Source organism: Salmo salar, chromosome ssa01 (assembly GCF_905237065.1).
Source record: "Salmo salar chromosome ssa01, Ssal_v3.1, whole genome shotgun sequence".
Classification (NCBI taxonomy): Eukaryota; Metazoa; Chordata; class Actinopteri; order Salmoniformes; family Salmonidae; genus Salmo; species Salmo salar.
The window spans coordinates 114,252,671-114,268,192 of NC_059442.1; the positions used below are offsets into that span (position 1 = coordinate 114,252,671).

At 42.4% G+C, this 15,522-nt stretch overlaps 1 protein-coding gene across 1 annotated transcript; it reads left to right on the top strand.

Annotated features, from left to right (window-relative positions):
- Positions 1-883: 883 nt before the first annotated feature.
- Positions 884-8,618, top strand: clrn3 (Clarin-3). Its single transcript, NM_001173776.1, is given in 3 exon segments — positions 884-1,389; positions 5,361-5,546; positions 7,165-8,618. Coding segments are annotated over 3 exon segments (696 nt in total). The 5' UTR covers positions 884-1,157; the 3' UTR covers positions 7,443-8,618.
- Positions 8,619-15,522: the final 6,904 nt, after the last annotated feature.

Consider the following 15,522-nt stretch of genomic DNA (forward strand, 5'->3'; position numbering starts at 1 on the left):
TCTGATGTTTTGATTGGCTGTGTCTGATGCTGTGTGTTGCTGTGTGTGTGTGTGTGTGTGTGTGTGTGTGTGTGTGTGTGTGTGTGTGTGTGTGTGTGTGTGTGTGTGTGTGTGTGTGTGTGTGTGTGTGTTGCTGTGTGTGTGTGTTACTAGTGACTACTCTGTATCTTGTACAGGTACATAATGCCAATATTGTCTAACGAAGCAGTAAGACCTGAGGGGGTGTGGTATATGGCCAATATATCACGGCTGAGGACTGTTCTTAAGCACGACGCAACACGGAGTGCCTGTATACACCCGTTAGCCATGGTATATTGGCCATAAACCACAAACCCCCGAGGTGCCTTATTGCTATGCTATTATAAACTGGTTACCAACGTAATTAGAACAGTAAAAAATAAATGTTTTATCATAGCCGTGGTATATGGTCTGATATACCACGGCTGTCAGCCAATCAGCATTCAGGGCTGGAACCACCTAGTTTGTAATAACAATTAGAGACTGATATTGACTCTCCTATCTGGTTAAAGACATGTATGATGCCTACTGAAGGTGTGCTGTATCTTACCAACAATTATTTATGTGGAATAAACGCTAGATCCTTATTCCTTCATTTGGAACAAACTACTTCACATGCTGACCTCAGTCCTCAGGTATATTTATTCCCCCTTGGTAATCAGATGCCTCTCCCATTTACGATGTTTGGGAATACACTATCAACTCTGACAACCATCTCTCTCTCTCTCTCTCTCTTCCCCTGACTAAAGTTCACCCTCCTAATCAAGAGGTGTTTTATAACCTACAGGCTAGTCACGCCTGTTCTCTCAGTGGACTGTAAGTCCTGTCCTCTCAGTGGACTGTAACGCCTGTCCGCAGACCATCACGCCTGTCTTGTCCTCAGACCGTCACGCCTGTCCTGTCCTCAGACCGTCACGCCTGTCCTGTCCTCAGACCGTCACGCCTGTCCTGACCTCAGACCGTCACTCCTGTCCTCTCAGTGGACTGTAAGTCCTGTCCTGTCTTTGGGACACCAGAAGGGTAGATGGTTATAGCCTACTCTGCTATTGACGCTGATTTGGAGAGTTACAGAACCAATAAGGGTTTGACGTCTTCATCTTCATCTTCTTCTTCATCGGTGTGGTTGGAATACTGTGACAATGCCCTCCACCAAGAAGGCTCTGCATTTTATTGGTAGCGCGCAGGCTACTGCGGTGTCCGTGGCGATTTTAGGTTATGGGATGTCGACAGAATGGGCCGTTTCCAAAATGAGTTGTTCCAAAACTGGAAACGATTTCACCAACGGCTCTGCCATTGTATTGTATGAGCTTTTCAATGGCTTTATCACCAGAGGATCTTGTCCAGTGTTTGGAGGTTATAAACCATTTCAAGGTATATTTTCTCATGTTCTACTACTGTCCCTAAACGTGTGCAGAAAGGTGCTGTGTTAAAGATCTAGAACAATCATTTTGACGTCGTACTGTAATAAGGCAACAATGTAAGTGGACTTGGTATATACCCTTAACCTGTGTACTCCTAACCTGTATACTCCTAACCCTAACCTGTATACTCCTAACCTGTATACTCATAACCTGTATACTCCTAACCCTAACCTGTATATTCCTAACCCTAACCTGTATACTCCTAACCTGTATACTCCTAACCCTAACCTGTATATTCCTAACCCTAACCTGTATATTCCTAACCCTAACCTGTATACTCCTAACCCTAACCTGTATATTCCTAACCCTAACCTGTATACTCCTAACCCTAACCTGTATAATATTCCTAACCCTAACCTGTATACTCCTAACCCTAACCTGTATATTCCTAACCCTAACCTGTATATTCCTAACCCTAACCTGTATACTCCTAACCCTAACCTGTATATTCCTAACCTGTATACTCCTAACCTGTATACTCCTAACCCTAACCTGTATACTCCTAACCTGTATACTCCTAACCCTAACCTGTATATTCCTAACCCTAACCTGTATACTCCTAACCCTAACCTGTATATTCCTAACCCTAACCTGTACACTCCTAACCCTAACCTGTATATTCCTAACCCTAACCTGTATACTCCTAACCCTAACCTGTATACTCCTAACCTGTATACTCCTAACCCTAACCTGTATACTCCTAACCTGTATACTCCTAACCCTAACCTGTATATTCCTAACCCTAACCTGTATACTCCTAACCCTAACCTATATAATATTCCTAACCCTAACCCTAACCCTAACCTGTATACTCCTAACCCTAACCTGTATATTCCTAACCCTAACCTGTATATTCCTAACCCTAACCTGTATACTCCTAACCCTAACCTGTATATTCCTAACCCTAACCTGTATACTCCTAACCCTAACCTGTATATTCCTAACCCTAACCTGTATACTCCTAACCCTAACCTGTATATTCCTAACCCTAACCTTTATACTCCTAACCTATATACTCCTAACCCTAACCTGTATACCCCTAACCTGTATACTCCTAACCTGTACATTCCTAACCCTAACCTGTATATTCCTAACCTGTACACTCCTAACCCTAAGCTGTATATTCCTAACCCTAACCTGTATATTCCTAACCCTAACCTATATACTCCTAACCTGTATACTCCTAACCTGTATACTCCTAACCTGTATACTCCTAACCCTAACCTGTATACTCATTACATTTACATTACATTACATTTTAGTCATTTAGCAGACGCTCTTATCCAGAGCGACTTACAGTAGTGAATGCATACATTTAAAAAAAAATAAAAATAAATCTGTGCTGGCCCCCCGTGGGAACCGAACCCACAACCCTGGCATTGCAAACACCATGCTCTACCAACTGAGCTACAGGGAAGGCTGTAGTACTCCTAATCTGTATACTCCTAACCCTATTACATGACCTGGTATGATGGTGCATTGATCAGTTCTACAATTTAAAGTTGTTATTTTTGCGGTTTTACCCAAAGTCAATCCTTAAAGTAACTGTCCAGTTTTTCCAGATTTCTATGAAATATGACCTGTAATTAATTACGAGGTAGATAGTTTTCCTTCCAATTTTTTTTAGCTAAGTATGTTAAAAAGCATATTTTCTGTGTTGGAATGGTATGGGCGTACCCCAACAGGAGAACGGTGTGGGCGTACCCCAATAGCAGAACGGTGTGGGCGTACCCCAACAGCAGAACGGTGTGGGCGTACCCCAACAGCAGAACGGTGGGGGCGTACCCCAACAGCAGAACGGCGGGGGCGTACCCCAACAGCAGAACGGTGGGGGCGTATACCGGCCATAAAAAGTATTAATAACAGTAGACCTCTGATTGGCCAGCTCATCCTCCTCAGCAGGATGTGACATCAAGTATTTTTGAAACGGTCTGTTTGAGATACAAGCCTTCCACTTATACTGTGTTTTCAAAATACCCCTCCAATTACGGGGGAGGACCCCCCGGACCCCCATTTACAATGATCTTTTCCCAAAAATGGTTGTCACGTATACTCCCTCTCCTGCGCTCGAGGTTGTCAGGCTGCTCATTATTACGCACACCTGTCACCATCGTTACGCGCATCAGCACCTCATCAGACTCACCTGGACTCAATCACCTGCCTGATTACCTTCCCTAAATATGTCACTCCCTTTGGTTCCTTCTACCTGATTACCTTCCCTAAATATGTCACTCCCTTTGGTTCCTTCTACCTGATTACCTTCCCTAAATATGTCACTCCCTTTGGTTCCTTCTACCTGATTACCTGCCCTAAATATGTCACTCCCTTTGGTTCCTTCTACCTGATTACATTCCCTAAATATGTCACTCCCCTTGGTTCCTTCTACCTGATTACCTTCCCTAAATATGTCACTCCCTTTGGTTCCTTCTACCTGATTACCTTCCCTATATATGTCACTCCCTTTGGTTCCTTCTACCTGATTACCTTCCCTAAATATGTCTGTCTCTTTGGTTCCTTCTACTTGATTACCTTCCCTAAATATGTCACTCCCTTTGGTTCCTTCTACTTGATTACCTTCCCTAAATATGTCACTCCCTTTGGTTCCTTCTACCTGATTACATTCCCTAAATATGTCACTCCCTTTGGTTCCTTCTACCTGATTACCTTCCCTAAATATGTCTGTCTCTTTGGTTCCTTCTACTTGATTACCTTCCCTAAATATGTCACTCCCTTTGGTTCCTTCTACCTGATTACCTTCCCTAAATATGTCACTCCCTTTGGTTCCTTCTACCTGATTACCTGCCCTAAATATGTCACTCCCTTTGGTTCCTTCTACTTGATTACCTTCCCTAAATATGTCACTCCCTTTGGTTCTTTCTACCTGATTACCTGCCCTAAATATGTCTGTCTCTTTGGTTCCTTCTACTTGATTACCTTCCCTAAATATGTCACTCCCTTTGGTTCCTTCTACCTGATTACCTTCCCCAAATATGTCACTCCCTTTGGTTCCTTCTACCTGATTACCTTCCCTATATATGTCACTCCCTTTGGTTCCTTCTACCTGATTACCTTCCCTATATATGTCAGTCTCTTTGGTTCTTTCCCCAAGCGTTGTTGTTTCTGTTTCATGTCTGTACGCTACTCGTGTTTCTTGTTTTGTTCCATGTTCCTTTATTTATTAAATTCACTCCCCCAAACTTGCTTCCCGACTCCCAGCGTATACGTTACAAGGGTTATTCAGCTGTGCCGATAGGGTAACCCTTTTTGGTTCCCGGTAGAACCCTTTTTGGTTCCATATAGAACTCTCTGTGGAAAGGGTTGTTCATAGAACCCAAAAGGGTTCTAACTGGATGTCATGTTCATCGTAGGAAGGAGACCAAGACGCAGCGTGGGTATCGTTCCACATCTTTTATTTGAATGTGAAACTATGCAAAACAAACAATAAACTATAAACAAAACACAAACCGTGACGAAAGAGGTGCAACATGCACTAACTCAAAATATTCTCCCACAAACACAGGTGGGAAAAACAACTACTTAAATATGATCCCCAATTAGAGACAACGATGACCAGCTGCCTCTAATTGGGGATCATACAAAAATCCCAACATAGAAAAAAGAAACTAGAACCAAAACAACATAGAAAATTTTAACTAGACAAAACCACCCTTTCACGCCCTGACCTACTCTACCATAGAAAAATACGAGCTCTCTATGGTCAGGACGTGACACTGGAACCAAAAATGATTCTTCAAAGGGTTCTCCTATGGGACAGCCGAATAACCCTTTTAGGTTCTAGATAGAAAACTATTTAAAAACAAGATGTGCTAAGATATCTATACCACAATTCCGCCCTTGGTGGAACTCCTCATAATACTAGTGTATATTCCTAATCTGACTGTTCTTGGTCTGTCTGTGTAGTGTTTGAGAAGTTGGCAGAGAGAGGTGGAGCTCCTCAGATCCTCCATGGCATAGTGATCACCCTCCTGGCCCTGTGTCTGCTCTGCTCTGCTGGCAGCATCCTCATCACTCTGTACAACAGCGTCAGTAACCCCTACCAGACATACATGGGACCCATAGGGCTCTACACATGCAGCTCTGGCAGTGGTAAGATCAATAGAGTTCACATCAATTCAATTCAATCAATCAAGCAAAAAAAGAGACCAGACCATCAGCGGCACACTATTAGATAGCTGAAGGTTGTGTGTTCAAGCCCTATTTAGTCCCATATGAAATACCTGAAGGTTGTGTGTTCAATCCCTATTTAGTCCCATATGAAATACCTGAAGGTTGTGGGTTCAATCCATATTCAGTCCCATATGAAATACCTGAAGGTTGTGTGTTCAAGCCCTATTTAGTCCCATATGAAATACCTGAAGGTTATGGGTTCAATCCATATTCAGTCCCATATGAAATACCTGAAGGTTGTGTGTTCAAGCCCTATTTAGTCCCATATGAAATACCTGAAGGTTATGGGTTCAATCCATATTCAGTCCCATATGAAATACCTGAAGGTTGTGTTCAAGTCCTATTTAGTCCCATATGAAATACCTGAAGGTTATGGGTTCAAGCCCTATTTAGTCCCATATGAAATACCTGAAGGTTATGGGTTCAATCCATATTCAGTCCCATATGAAATACCTGAAGGTTGTGTTCAAGTCCTATTTAGTCCCATATGAAATACCTGAAGGTTATGGGTTCAAGCCCTATTTAGTCCCATATGAAATACCTGAAGGTTGTGGCTTCAAGACATATTTAGTCCCATATGAAATACCTGAAGGTTGTGTTCAAGCCCTATTTAGTCCCATATGAAATACCTGAAGGTTATGGGTTCAATCCATATTCAGTCCCATATGAAATACCTGAAGGTTGTGTTCAAGTCCTATTTAGTCCCATATGAAATACCTGAAGGTTATGGGTTTAAGCCCTATTTAGTCCCATATGAAATACCTGAAGGTTATGGGTTCAATCCATATTCAGTCCCATATGAAATACCTGAAGGTTGTGTTCAAGCCCTATTTAGTCCCATATGAAATACCTGAAGGTTATGGGTTCAATCCATATTCAGTCCCATATGAAATACCTGAAGGTTGTGTTCAAGACCTATTTAGTCCCATATGAAATACCTGAAGGTTGTGTGTTCAAGTCCTATTTAGTCCCATATGAAATACCTGAAGGTTGTGTGTTCAAGCCCTATTTAGTCCCATATGAAATACCTGAAGGTTGTGTGTTCAAGTCCTATTTAGTCCCATATGAAATACCTGAAGGTTATGGGTTCAAGCCCTATTTAGTCCCATATGAAACACCTGAAGGTTGTGGGTTCAAGCCCTATGACCTCATTTTCACACTTTCTCTCCTCCTGACCTGCATCCCCCTCTCTCTGTGTACTGTATGAAAAAAACATATTACACACTTATATGAAATTAATTAGTTCATTATATGATAAAAAAACAACTACATGGATTTCAGTAATGCGTTAAATAGATTGATAGACATGTTGGAACATGTTTTAACTCTTTGTGACTAAGTGAACAGGCTAGTAGTAGTAGTATTAATAGTAGTAGAACTAGTAGTAGTACTAATAGTAGTAGTATTAATAGTAGTAGTAGTACTAATATGATGGAACATGTTTTAACTCTTTTTGACTAAGCTAACAGACTAGTAGTAGTACTAGTTGTAGTAGTGGTAGTACTCTTTTTAACCTCCCTTTTGTTCTTTGCTCCAGCGTGCATCTCCTTCCTGGTGCTCATCTTGTACGTAGTAAATGTCCAACTGACCGAAATGTCTGAAGACCTGGTTCAGAACGACGTGGGAAGGGATTTAGTATACCTGAAGGACAAGACCTCAGAGTTCCAGGTGGGATACTACCTGATGATCCCCTACATGGTGCTGAGTCTGCTAGCCATTCTGCTGGTCTACCTGTATGAACACGCTGCCTACACACACAGACAGGAGCAGCAGAGGCCCACGGAGGACGCTCCTAAAGAGATTATGATGTATTAATATATATATACACATCAGGATACAGATTCATATGATACTGACTACAACATATCCCTAACAGACTGACACAGACTGTGTTGAGTAGTAAAACTCAGTGTCCTGAAATGGGCTTGTAGGATCCAGTACTGATCCAAGCCCTTATAACATAACTCACAGGCTTACATAATTAACTCAGATCACCTTGTTTCATTATTAGTACATTATTACCACATTACTACTACATTATCACTTCATTATTACTACATTACACCACATTATCACTACATTACTACTACATTATAAGTACATTATTACTACACTATTACCACACCATTACTGCATTATCACAACATTATTACTACATTATTACTACACCATCGCAGCGTTATTGCTACATTATCACATCATTATCGTCACATTATTACTACATTACACCACGTTATTACGACATTATTACAACATTACACCACATCACAACATTATCACAACATTACACCACGTTATTACTGCATTATTACTACACCGTTGCACCACATTATCACAGCATTATTACAACATTACACCACATTATTACAGCATTATTACGGCATTATTACCACACTATTGCAACATTATCCCAACATTATTACTTTATTACCACATTATTACCACATTATCACAACATTATTACATCATTATCACTACATTATCACATCATTGTCGCCACATTATTACTACATTACACCACATTATCGTCACATTATCACCACATCACACCACATTATTACTGCATTATCGCCACATCATCACTACACCATTACAGCATTATTACTACATTATCACATCATTATCGCCGTATTATTACTACATTACAACACATTATCACAACATCATTCCTACATTATCGCAACATTATTCCTACATTATTACTACATTGTTACTACATTTTCCTGTTGCTTTCTGTTTATATATTTATGAATAGCTGACATTACAATCCAATTTAACTCAAATGCTTAAAAATGTACACTGCCTGCTAATAAAATACTATAAGGTTAATGGTGTGTTTAGCTAAAAGCAGAAGAATACAGCAAGTTGATTACACTACTATATAGTTGTTTTGTTGAATACTAGAAGACAATACATTGGTTTCCTCCATAAATACATCATAATATATATTCTCTAAAATGTCAATTCTAATAATAAACAGTGTGGATATTTTGTATTTCTCGTGAAGGCTTAAAGGGGTAATCTGCAATTCTAACAAATAACAAGCCTACCACCCCCACCATTGATTTTTTAAAACAGCTGAAGATGGGGCTACAGGAATGTCACCCTCTCAAACTCATGGACAGAGCTTTGTATACAAGGACTGGCCATCCATGATATAGCCAGCAGCACACCACCCTGCAGCCCACTGCTGGCTAGCTTCTGAAGCTAAGCAGGTTTGGTCTTGGATAGGAGACCAGATGCTGCTGGAAGTAGTGTTGGAGGGCCAGTAGGAGGCACCCTTTAGTCAATATTTTTTTTTATTCCAATTCCCCAGGGCTGTGATTGGGGACATTGCCTTGTGTAGGGTGCTGTCTTTCGAATGTGACGTTAAACAGGTGTCCTGACTCTGTGGTCACTAAAGATCCCATGGCACTCACACTATCCTGGCCACCTAGTCGTCCCCAGCTTACAATTGGCTCATTCATCCCTGTAACTATTCCCCAGGTCGCTGTTGTAAATGAGTAAACGTATTCTCAGTCAACTTACCTGGTGGAATAATATCAAGTTTATAGTTTTAGCAATGTTTTAAGTCTATACAGCGTTAATTTACATTTACATTGTTTACAAACCAATTGGTGAAACAAGCTGATATTGTGAATGCTGATGGGATACGACAGTTGAACTAAGCTCATGAAGCATCTAAGAGTTATGTTCCTCAAAAGTCACTGGGTATACACTGCAGTGTACAAAACATTAAGAACACCTGCTCGTTCCAACCTCAATATTAGGAATGTGTTCTTAATGTTTTGTACACTCCAGTGTATCGTTCATTTTAGGAATATGAATTCTTAAAGACCTCGATGCTGTAAAATACACTTTGACCTACATTCATCTATAGGTTGAGTTCCTGTATCTATGATGTCACTGGTATAGTTATCTAAATACATTTTTTCAGGCACTGACATAGGTTAGAACTATATGGCTGCGTTTACACAGGCAGCCCAATTCTGATCTTTTGAACAATCACATCGGATCTTTTCACATCAGATATTAGTGAATTACTGAAAAATAAAACAGAGTTGTGCTGTCTGTGTAAAATGCAGCCTGTGTAGCCTAGGTTACAGGAATGATTTCAGTCTCTCAAAATGTCTATGTGAGGAAGATACTGTATTTAGAGAATGGACCAAAAACACACAAAGGACAGAAACACAACACATATGCTAAGAATCAATAAAGCCCAAATAACAGCTATAAACATTTATCTTCACGCCAAGTGAACGACGGCCTTGTTGTTCTGTCACTTGGGGACAGCAACAATACAGTCCCCAATCTGTTCCACAGTGAGAATCAGTCAGAACTATGCCTCTCTGCTGCCACCTGTCTGTGGGACTGAGTATTGTTCTACAGTGAATATCCGGAGTATAACTCTCTGCTGCCACCTGTCTGTGAGACTGAATATTGTTCTACAGTGAATATCCGGAGTATAACTCTCTGCTGCCACCTGTCTGTGAAACTGAATATTGTTCTACAGTGAATATCCGGAGTATAACTCTCTGCTGCCACCTGTCTGTGAGACTGAGTATTGTTCTACAGTGAAAATCAGAACTCTGCCTCTCTGCTGACACCTGTCTGTGAGACTGAGTATTGTTCTACAGTGAAAATCAGAACTCTGCCTCTCTGCTGACACCTGTCTGTGAGACTGAGTATTGTTCTACATTGGAAATCAGAACTCTGCCTCTCTGCTGCCACCTGTCTGTGAGACTGAGTATTGTTCCACACAACATTTATAATCATTATCTTCACTTCAGCAGGTTGGGAAGCCAATGGTTTGTCTACCTTACACGTTGTCTTGTACTTCCTGATTTAACTCTTAGATGTTTTGCTTGCAGTGTCTAGCTGAAATACAGCCATATGTTTTGGTGAATCTGACCACTTGTTGAGTGTCTGTGAGATCCATTACACTGTTTGTGGAGCTTTTAAGAGTGTGCTGGGGGTTTCTTCCTTTTTATGGGTACCTTGCATTTAAAAAATGTTGCATTGAATTTGGCACAACTATTGTACACTTCCACTCCAGAAAACCTCCAGTCCAGTTAGGAAGGTCTGCAGGAAATGTGTCATAGTTGATGAACAACCAGTGACACGGGACCTTGTCACACATCACACCGCCATTTTCCCATGACTGGAAAAGCACACCTCTGATGACATGTCTTGATACAGAGACGACAGACAGCTCTTTAAAGTTCACTCTTGCGTTTCATCTTAACCGGATCCAGTTTCCCCGATCCAAGGATCAGTATGGCACGGACAGCCTTGTTGAATGTTACAATCTTTAGAAATGTCATCTTTATTCCTATTTTAATTCCCAATGTCAAGAAAGGAAAACAAAGAACACATGCACCCATACACAAATACACAGTCTGTAGTTTACTGCCACGCTGAAGAGATTCCATACACACAGTCTGTAGTTTACTGCCACGCTGAAGAGATTCCATACACACAGTCTGTAGTTTACTGCCGCGCTGAAGAGATTCCATACACACAGTCTGTAGTTTACTGCCGCGCTGAAGAGATTCCATACACACAGTCTGTAGTTTACTGCCGCGCTGAAGAGATTCCATACACACAGTCTGTAGTTTACTGCCACGCTGAAGAGATTCCATACACGCAGTCTGTAGTTTACTGCCACGCTGAAGAGATTCCATACATACAGTCTGTAGTTTACTGCCGTGCTGAAGAGATTCCATACACAAACACACAGTCTGTAGTTTACTGCCACGCTGAAGAGATTCCATACACACAGTCTGTAGTTTACTGCCATGCTTGAAGAGATTCCAAACACAAACACATAGTCTGTAGTTTACTGCCACGCTGAAGAGATTCCATACACACAGTCTGTAGTTTACTGCCACGCTGAAGAGTTTCCATACATACAGCCTGTAGTTTACTGCCGTGCTGAAGAGATTCCATACACACAGTCTGTAGTTTACTGCCACGCTGAAGAGATTCCATACACACAGTCTGTAGTTTACTGCCACACTGAAGAGATTCCATACACACAGTCTGTAGTTTACTGCCACGCTGAAGAGATTCCATACACACAGTCTGTAGTTTACTGCCACGCTGAAGAGATTCCATACACACAGTCTGTAGTTTACTGCGACGCTGAAGAGATTCCATACACGCAGTCTGTAGTTTACTGCCACGCTGAAGAGATTCCATACACACAGTCTGTGGTTTACTGCCACGCTGAAGAGATTCCATACACGCAGTCTGTAGTTTACTGCCACGCTGAAGAGATTCCATACACACAGTCTGTAGTTTACTGCGACGCTGAAGAGATTCCATACACACAGTCTGTAGTTTACTGCCACGCTGAAGAGATTCCATACACACAGTCTGTAGTTTACTGCCACGCTGAAGAGATTCCATACACACAGTCTGTAGTTTACTGCCACGCTGAAGAGATTCCATACACACAGTCTGTAGTTTACTGCCGTGCTGAAGAGATTCCATACACACAGTCTGTAGTTTTCTGCCACGCTGAAGAGATTCAATACACACAGACTGTAGTTTACTGCCACAATAACACAGCCTTTTCCCCTCCACTGTTTTGCTAAAAAGCTGAGGGTGGGGCTGGACAAATGTAACCACTCTCAAATTCATAGACAGAGCTATAGATACAAGGACTGACTATCTCATTTAACACAGTGATACTTTGAACCATGTTCTGAGGCTATACACTTCCTTTGTTTAGAAATGTTGGAGATAAACAAGCTGATATTTTGGGTTCTCATGGAGTGTTACAGTTGAACTAAGCTCACGAGGCAATTTATTTTCCCTTTATTTAACTAGGCAAGTCAGTTAAGAACAAATTATTATTTACAATGATGACCTACCGGGGAACAGTGGGTTAACTGCCTTGTTCAGGGGCAGAACGACAGATTTGTACCTTGTCAGCTCGGGGATTTGATCTAGCAACCTTTTGGTTACTGGCCCAACGCTCTAACCACTAGACTACCTGCCACTTATAAGTTATATTCTTCAAGAATCAATGGATATACCGTATATCATTAATTTATAAGTCCAATAATGGATGTATTTACTGCAGATTGTCTCTCTAAGATGAGGTGACATCAGTATAAACCTAAAGAGAGATTTCACAGCTGTGATTAGGATGACTGTGCTGACGGAGGATACAGGGGGAGACGAAGGGGGGGCGAGGTGGTGTCCTGTTACCCATGATCCTCCTGTCTCATCGCCATCACTCAGGGTCTAGGTCTGTTGGTACATGCCCTTCCTTCCCAGCGTCCCTCATCCACAACGCTCCCTTCACCTCTCAGCTGCCACACAGCGGCTTTTAAACACATTCTATCACACATCAAAGGAACCACTTCTCCTCGAGGAGCTCAAACACTTCAGGAGACTCGGACCGGAGAAAAGGAGGAAATCTGCTCTGTAATTCTTTAACATCAGAAATAGACGTTAAAATGACAAGACACTTGAATGCGACTTGAATGCAACTGAATCTTTGAGTGTTCAGTTAACCTTCATGACGAGTGCAAGTGCATATTCATTCATATTCACAATGACAACCATGTTATCTTAGGGTTAGTGCTAGTGTTAAGATTAGGTTTAGGCTTAGGGTTAGGGTTAGGCTCAGAGTTAGGATTAGGGTTAGTGCTAGTGTTAAGTTTAGGTTTAGGTTTAGGCTCAGAGTTAGGATTAGGGTTATGTGATGTTTAAGTTGTATCATTGTGTATATTGTATGAACTACTGCCGTTACATAATAACGTGGGGTTGATTGTTTCTGAGAGGTGTGAGCAGACCCCAGTGTGAGGTCGTGTAGAGTCGCCCCCACAGGAGGCCATCATCCTGTAATCAATACATCCAAACCAATACTGGATCAATACTAGGACCAGCTGAGAGACTCAACATGCTCAACACCCCACTGCCTTGTCAGTCCTTTAGTTCTGATGCTTTAATCATCTGTCTACAGCTCAAGCTGTTTGTCTTTCTCACCACCGACCCCATGCAGCCTCACTTCTGTCTGTCTCTCTGTCTGACAGGGGGTTGGTAGCTGGCCAGCCTCAGTTCTGTCTGTCTGATGGGGGTTGGTAGCTGGCCAGCCTCACTTCTGTCTGTCTGACAGGGGGTTGGTAGCTGGCCAGCCTCAGTTCTGTCTGTCTGTCTGATGGGGGGTTGGTAGCTGGCCAGCCTCAGTTCTGTCTGTCTGATGGGGGTTGGTAGCTGGCCAGGCTCAGTTCTGTCTGTCTGTCTGATGGGGGTTGGTAGCTGGCCAGCCTCAGTTCTGTCTGTCTGTCTGTCTGATGGGGGTTGGTAGCTGGCCAGCCTCAGTTCTGTCTGTCTGTCTGTCTGTCTGTCTGTCTGTCTGTCTGTCTGTCTGTCTGTCTGTCTGTCTGTCTGTCTGTCTGTCTGTCTGTCTGTCTGTCTGTCTGTCTGTCTGTCTGTCTGTCTGATGGGGGTTGGTAGATGGCCAGCCTCAGTTCTGTCTGTCTGTCTGTCTGTCTGTCTGTCTGTCTGTCTGTCTGTCTGTCTGTCTGTCTGTCTGTCTGTCTGTCTGTCTGTCTGTCTGTCTGTCTGTCTGTCTGTCTGATGGGGGTTGGTAGCTGGCCAGCCTCAGTTCTGTCTGTCTGATGGGGGTTGGTAGATGACCAGCCTCAGTTCTGTCTGTCTGTCTGATGGGGGTTGGTAGCTGGCCAGCCTCACTTTTGTCTGTCTGTCTGTCTGATGGGGGTTGGTAGCTGGCCAGCCTCAGTTCTGTCTGTCTGATGGGGGTTGGTAGATGACCAGCCTCAGTTCTGTCTGTCTGTCTGATGGGGGTTGGTAGCTGGCCAGCCTCAGTTCTGTCTGTCTGATGGGGGTTGGTAGCTGGCCAGCCTCAGTTCTGTCTGTCTGTCTGTCTGATGGGGGTTGGTAGCTGGCCAGACTCAGTTCTGTCTGTCTGATGGGGGTTGGTAGCTGGCCAGACTCAGTTCTGTCTGTCTGATGGGGGTTGGTAGCTGGCCAGCCTCAGTTCTGTCTGTCTGTCTGTCTGATGGGGGTTGGTAGCTGGCCAGACTCAGTTCTGTCTCTGTCTGATGGGGGTTGGTAGCTGGCCAGGCTCAGTTCTGTCTGTCTGATGGGGATTGGTAGATGGCCAGCCTCACTTCTGTCTGTCTGATGGGGGTTGGTAGCTGGCCAGCCTCAGTTCTGTCTGTCTGTCTGATGTAAGTGTTGTTACATAGATGCTGTGTTCACTATGCATGATTAATACATAATTCAAGATTTATTTGATGTAGTAAATAAATAAATGATTTATTGATGTATAGATAAGAATTTAAATGTGATGTAACAGGTAAATTAACGTTAGGCCATTGATTGTGTTTTTATGTTCCATCCCGGAACTAACGTTCTCTGTTGTGTTACTGCTACGGAATTTGTTAATTGACTGTGTGCAATCTAACTTAAGCAGATCTTAGTCTGAGTCATAATTGTTGATGGCAGAGGCTAAGAAAGACAGTAAAGGGACTTTCAAGGGACTTTAAGAATTCAATAACCTCTTTTCAGGACAAGCAGCCAACGAGGTATTTTGTTCAACCTATAGAACTTTGTTTATATTCGCGCCAAGTTCCATTTGTATTGTTGCGCCGAGCGCCATTTGTATTTCTTTGTTTCAGTACTGTATAATTTATCAACGTTACTGTGTTCATTCAAACATATAGTTCTCACGGCGTGACGTGGATGCATCGGAGAAAAATACGTGCAATGCAATAAACGCCCGTTTCAAAGAACCAACCTGTGTCTGTTGTCGTGAAGAGAGCTACAGTCTGATGTGGGTTGGTAGATGGCCAGGCTCAGTTCTGTCTGTCTGTCTGATGTGGGTTGGTAGCTGGCCAGGCTCAGTTCTGTCTGT